Raw genomic sequence first — 13,855 nt, forward strand, 5'->3', positions numbered from 1 at the left:
ATCTGAACATCACATAGTGATATGAGGTAAATCTGTACCTTTCTGAGGCTTCTGCACCATCAAGGGTGGAGGGATTAAACGGATAAAGAAAAAGTCAACATTGGAAGAAATACTAAGGCAGTGATAATTCAGTGTAGCACTTCTGACTCTAACTTTGGAAGATTTTTGCCTATTTCTGTAGAGGAAAGAAAAAAATAGCTGTTAACCTCTAAGACAAAAAAAAAAAAGCAGGATCATAAAGATGAAAGGGAACATCATTTTACAAGTTCTTCATTTTATAAGTGAGAAACTGAGAACAAAAGAGCTGATGGGACTTGCCCAGGATCACACAGTTGGGAAACACCTAAAAGCTAGGTCCTCTACCCCTTAGTCTGCATTTTGTTCCTCTTTTAGTAGTTTCCATTCCTGTCTTAACTCCCAAGGAAAAGAAAGGCTCTGGAGGAAAACGATTTGTAATTTTATGGTCTAAGTTGTATCAAGACATAAGGAATTGGGGAGATAACACATCTGCTTCTTAACATGCGTTCACCATAACATCTCCAATTCCTTCTCCTGGCTTTAATATAAAGGGCAGGTAGATAAAAACAACTATTGTGTCTTCCCTAAAATTCACATTACAGTCAGTTCTACTGTAGTGTGAACTATAGTTACAGTCCTAAAAATCACTGCACTATGCAAAATCATGCAATAAAAACCACAGAGCTAATGGGAAAACTGGGGCTAGGGTCCAACACAAAAACATCAACAAGAGGTTAGAAAAAAAGACAGAAACCTAATAAATATGACAGTACAGTTTTACACTGGTTAAGTGGTTAAGATATTCACAAATGCTACAATAAATAGGGCCTTTTAACTTGAAAAAGATCTGAAGTTTGCTTATAGAAGTGGGCATTGAAGGTGTTGCAGCTCGTAAGTTAGTGGGAAGTTGGTGGATGAAGTGTTCTAACGCCAGATGGCGTGGCTGTGGTGCTGCAGGAACGGGTGGATGGTTGGCGGGGGGAGGGTGAGTGCATTTTGTGTATTACTGTGCATCTCTATCCATCTGGATTCAGTTTTCTGTATTCACCCAATGTTTTGTCAGTCAGATCTGCACGTAAGCAAACACAAAATTCGTGTTATGCTCAAATTGTTCTCTATCAATTGTTTTGGAAATTTGTGTTTTCAAAACAAGTGTTATTAGTATAATGGACTAACTTCCTTCTTTTGTAAATATAACAGATATGGCTAAAAAGCTTTCCTGAAAGTATCCATCCTAACTTTACCATTAAATACAATCTTAAGGTTGTGTTATACCGACTGACTCTCAGATAAACTGGCTTGCATTATCAAAAGAGTTCTCTTAAGCTCTATTAATTTGACACCAGATTCAAGAAAATTTACTTTTGTAGCCATCTTTTCAAAAGACCCAAATGGGGAACTTTGTATTTGAAAATAATTTAAGGTTAACAATGAAGGAAATATAATTACCATCACCAGTATCATATTTTTTAAGTGGTACATAGTTTGAGCCAAACAAAAGGATGGCTAGAGAGGATGAGATGAAACCAAGGGTTAGGTCTGTTCCATTGTTGCTCATGGTTCCAGTTCTGCCTGAGAGTGAGCTGGTTCACTTTAGACTTGATGCAATTTTCAAGAGCTTCTGAAATAAAAGATATAAAAATGAAACAATGAAAAAGTTGTAACTCTGTGAACAAATTGTGATCAATACATGATATTAATTGAGTTTTTCAAAAGAATGCTAAGATTCCTTTTTCCAGATAAAGAGTTAGGACATTATGAAATTAGGTATTATGTTCATAATCTATGTTCATTTATTCATTTTTTATAAAAAAAATTTTTGATCTCTAGTCTATAATTTAAAAAAACACACTTTATCTTTAAAGCTTGAAAGCTCACTTCTAAGATCTAGATACAGTTTTATTATATGACATAAAAAAATTCTCCTGCCCGGCTGGGCATGGCTCAGGGGTTGAGCATCGACCTAGGATCCAGGAGATCGGGGTTCGATTCCCGGTCAGGGCACATGCCTGGGTTGCGGGCTCGATCAATGACTCTCTCATCATTGATGTTTCTGTCACTGTCTCTCTCTCTCTCCTTTCCTCTCTGAAATCAATAAAGATGTATTTAAAAAAAAAAAAAATTCTCCTGTGTAGGTAGATGGGTATAATAAAAAATTTGTGGACTAGGGCTGTTTACCTCAACTGGTTGTTGTGCTAATCAAATGAGAGAGCATGTGTGAAGACTTTGAGAACTGCCAGTGCCCCCCCCCAGGTGAGCATGTCTCAGCGGTTGAGCATCAGCCTACAGATCTCAGTTCAATTCCCGGTCAGGGCACATGTACCGGTTGCAGACTCAGTCCCCAGCAGGGGCGAGCAGGAGGCAGCCGATCAATGACTCTCTCTCATTGATGTTTCTCTCTCTGTCCTTCCTTTCTCTCTCTGAAATCAATAAAAATATAGTTTTTTAAAAAAGAACTATCAGTGCCTTAACAAGCAAAAGCCTTGGTTATATTTCCAACATGAGCTTCTAGGCATATTTAAGTTGAATTGCTGCTGCATACTCAGGATCCCCCAGAAATAAATGCACTTTTTTTCATTAACAGTACCCTCACAGTGTGTATTAATTTAAATAGTTCAGAAAACCCTATATCTTTATGACTTTTTAAAAAACTGAACAAATAACAGAATCTCCTAAAGATCTCTTCAAGAATATCCTAAATCTCTTCAAGACTTAGAGTCTTGAAGAATCTTTTCAGGAATATCTGAAAGTACAAGTTCAGCAGTGGTGTGTTGCACAATACTACCAGCCAGCCCAGGAAATGCGAGGCAGCTATTCAGCTCTCTATGTAATCTGGTAGCCACTAGCCACATCTGGATAATTAAATTTCATTTAAATGAGTTAAAATTCAGTAAAAGAAAAAAATCAGTTCCTCAGACTTGCTAACCACGTATCCTGTGCTCAATAGACACATATAGTCAGTGGCCACTATACAGGACAGGGCAGGTATGGAACTAGGACTGTCCCTCATGGCAGAAAGTTCTATTGAACAACATTGCTAAGCTTATTAACAAGTTCTGGACCCAACACCACAAATAGCCAAGAAATCAGGCATTTTTCATAAGATAACATTTGGAAAAGGCTACTAAACATAATTCACCTTTTTAGTTGAATAAGCCAAATGAGAAAAACACACACAAAAGTGTCATTTTATCACAGGGGAGAAATCAGAATCTTCCCATAATACCATCTTGAATTTACATTTTGTACACTGACCTTTTGGTTCACTTCACCATGTAAGCTGTTTGAAATGGTATTGAGAATAATCCACTCTTTTATTTTTCCCTCCAAATTTAATATTATAGTGATAACTTCTTGTGGATATGTATTGAATAACTATATCTGGAATCACTTTTCCTTGTTATTTTACAATGATGCACATTCACTTTAAAGGTGTTTCACTTATCCAGATGTTGTTCCTTACATGTTCTTGTAGAGAATATTAAATATACAACTACCTACATATATGTTCTTTGGCATTATTATGAGTAATTTAACTGAAAGCAAGGATAACTTCAAAATTGCTGAATTAATTTTAATAAGAACAATATCTATTTGATATTGTGTGTGCTTTCTTAAAAAACAAAACAACAACAAAACACAGCCGATATGACAGCATCTTCCATGGGGATGAAGCTGAGGAAGATTTAAACACATACACAGTAATACTATTCCAATAAAAATAATAGTTTTAATGTTTGGTAAAAAGAAAGTCTTAGCCAAGCAATGGTTTAGCCCTGCTCAAGGTTCAAGCAGGTAGGTGTAATTTTGCTAAGATAAAACAGTTGGAATAGATCACAGGGATAGGAGGTGCCTGGGAGGAATATCATGGGACTAAAAATACTACATGATTAGGTGTTAGCTGAGAAATAATTTTTTTCCCATTTTAATTAAAATAAGCAAAGTGAAACAAAACCTTTGTAAGCACATTGGTAGAACGTCAAACCTTCAAAAGAGGCAAATCATTTTAGTAAAAAGGTGGCTCTACTAAAGAATATTGACAGCCCCAAACCTCCTAGATCTCACCCCATTGAAAGAGTCATTTGAAATGCTAAGCAGAGTGCAAGAACTGCATTTTGACTGCTGAATGAACATTAATCAATGTTACTTCAGTCAAAGTTGTTTCCTGCAGATAAATGAAGTTTATTGCATGCAGCTCTGGTACATCTCAGAAGCCATGTAATGTAATTTCAGTGTGGGTGGCAATACTCTCTTTAAGGAAGAGCCTACCTCTTTCTAAATCAATGAAATTTTTGTGCAAAAGAAAAGCAGTATCACTTTACCCAGCACATCACTCAGTTCTTTTTAGTGCAAACCCATTGAATTAACAAATCTCAAATTACTTTTAAATAAACTTTAATTTAATATACTTTAGATTAAAATAGTTTTTTAATGTTTACTTTTAAATGTCCACTGGTATTTTATTAAGCTATAATTCATTCATTTTTGTTCTAGTAGTTTTGTCTCATTTATTAATAAATACTTCCCCTCTAAGTTTCTCCTAGCAATTTAAACTTCTTTTTTTGTTGGTGTTTGCTATGTTCTGATCAATACTGCTTGCTGCACTTCAACTAACCTTTCCGTTTTAATTTCATGTTAATTTCCTCTAATCTCTGGGTAACCTCTGCGGGTGTCTTGGCTAAAATCAGCAGTGCTCGAATATACTTATTCTGAGCTTAGATTTATCTTTGTAATCACGAGCACATTTGGAAATAGCAGCAGACACTCCCTTGCAAAGGTCCTTGGGTTTCCTTTGTGCGGCTGTACTCACTGGCGCAGGCCAGCGGCTGAGCCTCCCACCCGCTCAGCACCCAGGGGATCCGCCTGCACAGCTCTGCCGGGGCGGCACCAGCTGGGCCTTGTTCCTCCTGTGCCCAGGCACCTCGCCGGCCTCTGCGTCCTCCCGGGACAATCCCCTTTGCACCGGTGAGAGGAAAGCAGGAGCTCGTGCATTCAGGACCCCGAGGCCTTGCTCCCTAGGCTCGTCCAGGAGGCCTGGCCAGCCTTTGCTTGCTGGGGGGACAATCACCTAGGCACCTGGCTGGAGGAGGGAGGGCTCTGTCAAAGGCGACCCTAAGGCTTGCCCGAGAGCAGCAGGCTGGAGAGCACCTTCCTTCAGCCTCTGTGCAGGAGGGCGTGGTCAGGTGACTCAGGTGACTCTGATGAGGACTCCTCAAGCCCTTTGTCAATGTACCAGCAAATCAGAAAGGCTTTTGTGTATTTGGGGAGGTGATTTTTCAGGAAACGCTGAGCTTGTCACTCTCTGTCAACATCACAGAACTAGGTATTCTTTGGACTATTTATGGATAAAACCAAAGGCCGAGGAATTTCACACAGTTGTGAAAGATTATCCGAAGCTGAATTTTTTTTTACACTGAGTATCAAGAAATTCACCCGATCCACTAATGTCACTGACGTCTCTTGTGACATCATAAGACTTCACTTGTAATCACCAATCCTTTTTATAAATGCACCAGGCCATTTACCCATATATTTATCTAATAATTACTGAGTGCCACAGTAGAATATATTCTAGGCTTCCCAAGCTTGACTGCACATTACAGTCGCTGGGGAGGTTTTTTGTTTTATTTATTTGTTTGTTTTTAAAATATTGATATCTGGACCGCACACCGGACCAACTGAATTAGAGTCTCTAGGTGTTTGTGCCCTAGCAGTTTGGGCTCAGTGGTTAGAGCATCAGCCCGTGGACTGAAGGGTACCAGGTTTGGTTCCGGCCAAGGTCACGTACCTCTGTTACAGGCTCGACGCTTGGCCCCAGTCAGAGCGGGTGCAGGAGGCAACCAGTCAATGTCTCTCCCCCCACCTTCCACTGAAGGGCAATGGGAAAAATATCCTCTAGTGAGGATTAAAAAAAAAAAAATCTCAAGGGGTGTGGCTCAAGAATCATTTTCTTTCAAAACCTCCTCTGTGAGAATCACATTCTAGATCAATAGTTGTCAAATTATATTGATAGTAAGAATCAATATAATTGAGGGGGAATGGGTTAAAAATGCAGATTCCTGATATCTTGGTTTAGACTTTAAGAAACATTGTTCTAGTTTCTCACTACCTGATATGTAGCCACAGACTCCATATGGCTATTTACATTTATATTAGAATTAAAAATTCAGTAGTTCGCTTGTCCTGGACACTTTTCAAGTGCTCAGTAGCACCACTCAGAGTTCTGTTGGACAGCACTGCTCTAGGTTGTTAGCTCTGTGAGTACAGCAGTGACCTACACAGGGTCCTACCCTTCATGCAGGTTCCAGAATAGCAAGAGACACACATATGAGCAAATAAGTTCACAAAAGGGAAGTGCTGGGTTCTGTCCTAGTTCAAGAGTTCAAAGAAGGTATCTCTGAGGAAGTGACATTTAACTGACAATCTGGTGGTTAGTAATGGTTGTGGAGCTACAAGGAGAAAACATAAGGACTGTCCAAAGATGAGGTGTCCTGGAAGGAAGTCCTGCTTTAAACATTATTCACATTTATAAACTACAGTGTATGATAAGCAGATGAAAAGGTATAGTACTATATCCTTTAAAGAAATAAAGAAGCTAAGGTTTTTCATTTAAGGGAAGGGATTAATTAAGCAGTTCAGAAAAAAATTGAAGTTCCCCTTTCCACACATACATACTCAGAGAGACACACATATACAACCTCTCTTCCAAAAACGCATAGGACCTAAATACAACTGTTTCATTCTGTGATTATGAGACCTCAGTGATCATGTTGTTTTGTTATAGTATAGTATGAAGCTAGGAAAATTCCAAGACAAGCAGAATGGGGAAACTGAGATATTGTTAAAAGCAGTTTTGTGGCCACCTAGTAAGTCCTATTTTCCCTAAGCCAAGGACACTTAAGGGTAAACGGTTTGCATTTCTCCTCCCCAGCCAGAGGGTAGACAGCTTAACTCACCCTACTCTGGGAGACAGATAACAGAAAGTCCAATTAGTGCCATTTGCTAGCCACACCCAAGGACAAATGAAGTTAAGAGAATAAACCTCACTTTGGTGCATCAGCAGAAAGCGGATGAATATTCTATTGATTTGCCCCTAAGACCCTTAAACGCCCAGCCTTTAAAACCCCTGACAATGAATGTCTCAGTGAGTTCTCCCCTTCCCCCCACCGCCGGGGGCACTCCAGCACCATCTCCTTCCCCCTTCTCCCCTCCAAGGGGACCCCACCAGACTTGCAACCAGAGGAGCAATGGGCAATGGCAGCTCATCTGGGGCTTACCCCCTAAACCTGTCACCAAGGTCCCCAACCTGTCTCCAAGGCCCCCTTTTCTCTTTCTCTCCTACTGCGTGAACCAAAGAGGCCCAGTCTAGGCTCTCCTGTTATTTCTACTATGCACCTTCCTTGTTTCACCATCCTAAGCATATTTTTGCTGTGGCCAAAAAATGCTTGCTTGCTTTTCTACACTTTGTCTCCTGATCAAAATCTTTCCCTCAAGAAGACAAGAACCTAGGTCTCCTCATTGTCTCCCTGGTAACAGTTTATTCTTGCTTCAGCTTCACATCGAGAAACTGAGACTCCCATTGTTGTGAATTCCAGTACTTTTCACATCACGCAACTTAAACTGAAATTTTTCTTTCATATGCATTAATGCCTAAACAAAAAGGTCTGAACTGGAAGATACTTAGCAGGCACTAGAAGATCAAAGTTAATTTCACCTCAGTTTTCTTATATGTAAAATGTCAATAATAAGACCTCACCCTTTTATGCATTCAAAAGATATAATGTATATAAAATATTATGAGGACTTCTGGGTTCTGATCTAACATCTGAAGATCTTGAAAGCTGTCACTTCTGTCATCACAATAAGAAAAAAATTAAACAAACTGAAAATCAACAATTCTTATTACTTCTACCAGAGAATTAAGGTCACAGGACACATCACTGCCCTGAACTCTGAATAGATAGGTCAATGCAGAGAATCACAGATTACTAGGTGCAGAAGCCCCTGGAGCCAGTAATGGGTGGAGGGCACTTGAACAGTAATTGGTGAATTGCTGGAGTCTGAATGTGGGCTAAATTAAGCATTGGAAACGAGGGGGAGAAGGACCCAGTCCTAGGGGAGCATCCACATTTTAATGGGTCTTACCTTCAGGAGCCACTTGAGGTTCTCCCAGTGAAGATCAGAGAAAAATGGCCTCTTGCTTCTGGCTAGGGCAGGGGAAGAGCAATCATTTTGAAATACATTCAGTGCCTTCAGTTCTCTGAAACAAAGGCTAGCCTTCAAGGGAAACGACTTTATGAAAGTGTTATTTGACCTAGAGGAAGAGCAATTAGACAATGTCTTGCCTTTCTATCTGGCATGGTTAAGAAATTCTTCTGAATATCACAGCCCACTAATTCTAGCTCATTAAAAATGGAGATTTAATCATAAACTTCCACAATACTTTATGACCATAGTAAAGGTGCTCCAGATTACAACTCAGAGATCTGCAAGACACACTATTTAAGGAGTTTCTAAGAAAAAGACATGAAAAGAAACTGAAGCCTGTGATGCCTACAGCTAGAGCAAATATTAGACACAGCCAAACTCCTTGCCAGATAACCACGAAACCTCACAGTAGAGGTCTATTTATCTTAGTTCCTATTATCTAATATATCATGTCTGGCTTTTAACAAAAAAATTACAAGATGCAATAAAAGGCAAGAAGAAAATGCAGTCTGAAAAGATAAAGTAAACATCAGAACAAGACTCAGATATGGTAGTGACTCGAATTATTAAACTGGGAATTTAAAATATCTATAATTAACTTGCTAAGAGCTCTATTGGAAAAAAGTGGATAACATGTAAGAACAGATGTGTAATATTAGCAGAGAGCTGAAAACTCTAAGAATCAAAAGAAAATACTAGAACATAAGAAACACTGCCCCAGAAATGAAAAATCCTTTTCACAGCTGAGAAATAATCAGTGAGCTTGAAGATATGTCAATAAAAACTTTCTAAATTTAAATGTTAGGAGAAAACAGAATTTAAAATAAAAGAAATAGAATATTCAAGAATTAGGGAAAAAATACAAAAAGTGTAACATATAGGTAATGGGAATATCAAGGGAAAAGAAAAGAGAAAGGAGAAGAAATATTTGAAGTAAGAATGGCTGACAATTTTAGAAAATTAATGACATACCAAACCACAGTTACAGGAAGCTCAGAGAACACCAAACAGGATAGAAAAAATCTACATGAAGGCCCATCATATTCAAATTTCAGAAAATCAAACAAAGAAAAAAATAATGAAATAAGCCAAAGGAAAAAAAGACACCTTACCTGTAGAACAGCAGAAAGAAGGAATTATATCAGGCTTCTCTTTGGGAACCATGTAAGCAAGAGAGAATGGAGAGAAATACTTAAAGTATTGAAAGAAAATCCGCCAAGTTAGAATTCTGCATCCAGTGTGATTATTATTCTAAAGGGAAGGGAAATAAAGACTTCTTAGGCAAACAAAACTGAAGAAATTATTCACCAGGAGATCTACCTTGGAAGAAATGTTAAAAGTCCTTCACAGAGAAGGAAAATGGTCAGACTTTGAATTAACTTGAAGGGAAGAAGAACACTAGAAAGGAATAAATGAAGGTAAAACAATTTTTTTATTCTTAATTGATCTAATAGATAACTTTAAAATAATTAGCGGCAGTGTATTAGGTGATTGTAGCTTACGGATAGTGAAATGAGTGACAGCAATGTTATAAAGGACAGGAGGAACGAATTGGGAATAGTCTATTATAAATTACCTGATCTAACTGTGAAAGGTATTGTGTTATTGAAAGTGGGTTTAAATGGATTCTGCAAACGCTAGGGTAATTTCTAAAAATATATAATTTAAAAGAATTATGATTGATATGCTAAGAGAAGAGGGAAAATATAATTATATAAGATATTAACTGAAACCCGAGAAAGCAGAAAAAGAAAAGCACCAAAAAGGGAACAAAGAACAAGGGTAACAAATAGAAATCAGTATGTGGTAGGTATTAATCCAACTCCCTCAATAATCACTTTAAATGTGAATGGTCTAAAGACACTGATTAAAAGAAAAAGACGGACAGAGTGAAAAAAATATAGAACCCAACTATGTGTTGTTTTCAAGAAATGTACTTTAATTTAAAGACAACTGAAAGGGATGAAGAAAGCTAGGCCATGCTAATACTAATCAAAAGAAAGCTGGAATAGCTATTTTAATTTCTGGGAAAGCTGACTCTTTCTCAGTCTCAGAACAGGAAATCCTCAGCATGAAGAGGGGCGTTACGTAATGATAAAGATGTCAACTCTCCAAGAAGACATTATAAGACTCACACAGAGTGTCAAAATACATGAGGGAAAACAGATAAAACTGCAAGGAGAAAGAGACACAAATCCACGATCATAGCTGGAGTCTTCGGTACTCTTCTGTTAGTAATTGGCAGATCCAGCAGACAGAAAATCAGTAGGGATCTAGCTAAACTGACTAGCACCATCATCATCTGGATCTAATTGGCAGTTATATAATATTTCATCCAACCACAGGTGACTAAACATTCTCCCCAAGCTCGCATAGAACATTAGCCAAGATAGACTACATTCTGGGCTATAAAACACATCTTTAAAAATTAAAAAAAATAGACATTATGCAAAGTATGCTCTCAAACTATAAAGAAATTAAACTAGAAATAACACAAAGATAGCTGAAAAATTCCAAAATATTGGAAATTTTAAAAACACACCACTAAATAACTCATGGATCAAAGAGAAGTTCTTAAAACAAAATATATTTCAAAGTGAAAATACTACTTAATCAAATTTATGAGACACAGTGAAATCAGTGCTTAAGAAAATTTATAGCATCCTATCCATATATTAGAAAAGAAAGCTCTAAAATCAGTAACCTAAGTTTCCATATAAGAAACTAGAAACAGAAAAGCAAATTAAATCCAAAGTAAGTAGAAGAACAAAATAACAAAAGTTAAGGTAGAAATCAAGGAAATTAAAAACAGAAAATCAATAGAGAAAATTAATGAAGCAAAAAGCTGCTTATCTGAAAAAATCAATAAAATTGACTAACCTCTAGTCAATCTAAGAAAATAAAAAGCATAACACAAATATTGTTATTAGAATCAAAGAGCTACTGACACCATGGATATTAGAAGAATAATAAAAGAATGTTACAAACAACTCTATGCCCACACATATTATAACCTAGGTAAAATGGACCAATCCCTTGAAAGAAATAGTGAGCCAAAACTCACCCAATGAGAAATAGACAATATGAAAAGTCCTATATCAAAAAAATTGAGTCAATAATTAATAGCTTCTAAAACAGAAAGCAGCAGGCCCAGATAAATTCACTGGTGAATTCTACCAAATATTTAAGGAAGAACTTATCTGTAATCGTTCCCCCCAAATGGAAATAGAAACACTTTCTAACTCATTATATGAGGCCAGCATAACCCTAATATTAAAACCAGATAAAGATATTACAGGAAAAAAGATGCAGACCAATATCTTCTCATGAACATTCATGCTGAAATCCTCAATAAAATATCAGCAAATAGAAACCAACTATATATAAAAAGAATTGTACACATTAACCAAGTGAGATTTATCTCTGGTATGCAAGATTGGTTCAACACTGAAAAAACAGTTATTCAATCCACAACATCAACAGGCTAAAAAAGAAAAACCACACAGTCATATCAATAGATGCAGAAAAAGCATTTGACAAAACACAACATCCATTCATAATAAAAAATATGTTCATCAAACTAGAATAGAGGGGAACTTCCTCAACTTGATAAAGAACATCTACAAAAAATCTACATCTAACGTCCTATCTAATGGCAAGAAACTAAGATCAGGAACATGACAAAGATGGCCCCTCTCACCACTGCTTTTCAAAAACATACTGGAAGTACTAGCTAATACAGTGAAACAATAAAAAGAATGTGTGTGGGGGTGGTTTTAGGTAGGGAAGCTGCATTTTTGGAAGGGTAATCAGGGAAGGCCTCACCAAGAGGGAGACATATGCATGAAGGCCTGAAAGAGGTGGGGGAAGGGAGAAGGAATGGTAAACACAGAGGCCCTGAGGCAGAGTTGAGGAATGGCAGAGGTCACTATAGCTGGAACTGGTGTGGTGAAAGGGAGGTTGGTAGAAGATGAAGCTATAGAAGTGATAGCTAATGAACATGATGTAAGGGGGCTTGTGAGCTAACAAGAGGACTTTGACTTTTCCTCTGAGGAAAATGGGAGGCAACTGAAGTATTTTGATCACACAAAATGTATTAGTTATCTATTGCTGTGTAACAAATGATCCCAAGATCTAGTGGCTTCAACATGATTAAATTTTTTAATATATCTTTACTGATTTCAGAGAGAGGAAAGGAGAGGGAGGGAGAGAGAGAGAGATAGAAACATCAATGATGAGAGAGTCATTGATCGAGCCCACAACCCGGGCATGTGCCCTGAACAGGAATTGAACCCTGATCACCTGGATCCCATGTCGACACTCAACCGCTGAGCCACGCCCGACAGGACTGTAGTGGCTTCAAGAACACTAAACGTTTATTCTCTCACAGTTTCTGTGTGTCAAGAATTTGGGAGCGACTGGGGTAGGGGTTCTCAGAGTCTCACAGAAAGTTGGCTGAGGCTCCAATCACCTGAAGGGAGGATGTGGCTGAGCCTAGGTGACTTACTCACATGGCTGGTGAGTTGGCTGTAGCTGCTGGTAGGAGACCTCAGTTCCTCTTCATAAGGGCCTCACGAGGGAACTACTTGAGTATTCTCAAGACATGGTGTGGCTTTCCCCAACAAGAGAAATCCAAAAAGGTGGAAGTGTTATTATCTTTTATGATGTACCATCTGAGGTCACACACCATCACTTCTGCAATATTCTATTGGTCACACAATTCATCCCTGATTCAGTGTAAGAAGAGATTACATAATGGCATGGATACCAGGAGCTGAGAATCCTTGTGGACTGTCTTGGATGCTGACTACCAGGAAGAAGAAAGAGAATTCCTGGAGTAATGTCCTTGTGTGGACACAAACAGATGGGATCTAGGGTTAGAGCAGAGAGAATAGGCCTTGTCAGATGCAGAGAGGTCATCAGTGGTAACAGTATATTGGTGCAGTTGCAGGAAGGTGGGAAGATGTGGTGATGGGAGCTTGTGCACTTTCTCTTCTGATTTTCTTTTCCTGCTTCTCTGTGAAACAGAAAACAAAGTCATAGGTCAAGAATGAGGTTTTGGAGCTTCATAAATATTTCAACTTTTTCAATATCTCTCAAGTGATGCAGCGGTCATTGTCATATTACTTGCTTGGTCGTATTACCAAGGAGAAATAAAAGCCCTCTTTTTGATCACTGTTGTATTAGAAGAGGTACAGCCTTAAGTCTTAGTAAAGTGAAAAAAACCAACTCTGTGTCATTTTTTCATTTTAAAGAGTGTTTTAGTCCTCTTTGGTCTCAAGAACTTTCTATATTTGTAGCATGGAAACTTTTACACTATAAACATCCTTTGGTTTGTAATTATATTAGTTTGTTACTTCTGCTTATGTAATAGAATATAATGCACATAATTAAGGGTGCTTAAACAGACATTTAAAATACTTTCACCCCGTCTCAGGGCACCCTTGTGTCATACATTATCTGTCTACCAGCTAGTCCCCCTTTCTACCAGGTCTGCCTCCACCTCCACGTCCCCCACTTTCAGTGGGGCCCTCAGTTGGGTTGGTGTTGACTAGATGGTGGAAGGAGGACAGTTGAATGCAGTGACTGAAAGAATACTCTAATCTCCAAATGCCCTCCAGCCAGTCCT

At 38.1% G+C, this 13,855-nt stretch overlaps 1 protein-coding gene across 2 annotated transcripts in view; it reads right to left on the reverse strand.

Annotated features, from left to right (window-relative positions):
- The window catches only part of TMEM144 (transmembrane protein 144), a 63,173-nt gene that overhangs the window by 24,307 nt on the left and 25,011 nt on the right, over positions 1–13,855 (reverse strand). Inside the window, exons 3-4 of one of the 2 annotated variants that reach the window (XM_087816534.1) lie at positions 12,738–13,243; positions 1,468–1,639 (exon numbers count right to left, since the gene is read on the reverse strand). In XM_087816534.1, the coding sequence (XP_087672660.1) occupies positions 1,468–1,576 (109 nt within the window). In that variant the 5' untranslated portion in view covers positions 1,577–1,639; positions 12,738–13,243. Of the gene's footprint in view, positions 1–1,467; positions 1,708–12,737; positions 13,244–13,855 lie in introns of those variants that run through there. The other variant, XM_087816535.1, reaches the window with a different exon arrangement.

The sequence above is a fragment of the Miniopterus natalensis genome, chromosome 4 (assembly GCF_054644295.1).
Source record: "Miniopterus natalensis isolate mMinNat1 chromosome 4, mMinNat1.hap1, whole genome shotgun sequence".
NCBI lineage: Eukaryota > Metazoa > Chordata > Mammalia > Chiroptera > Miniopteridae > Miniopterus > Miniopterus natalensis.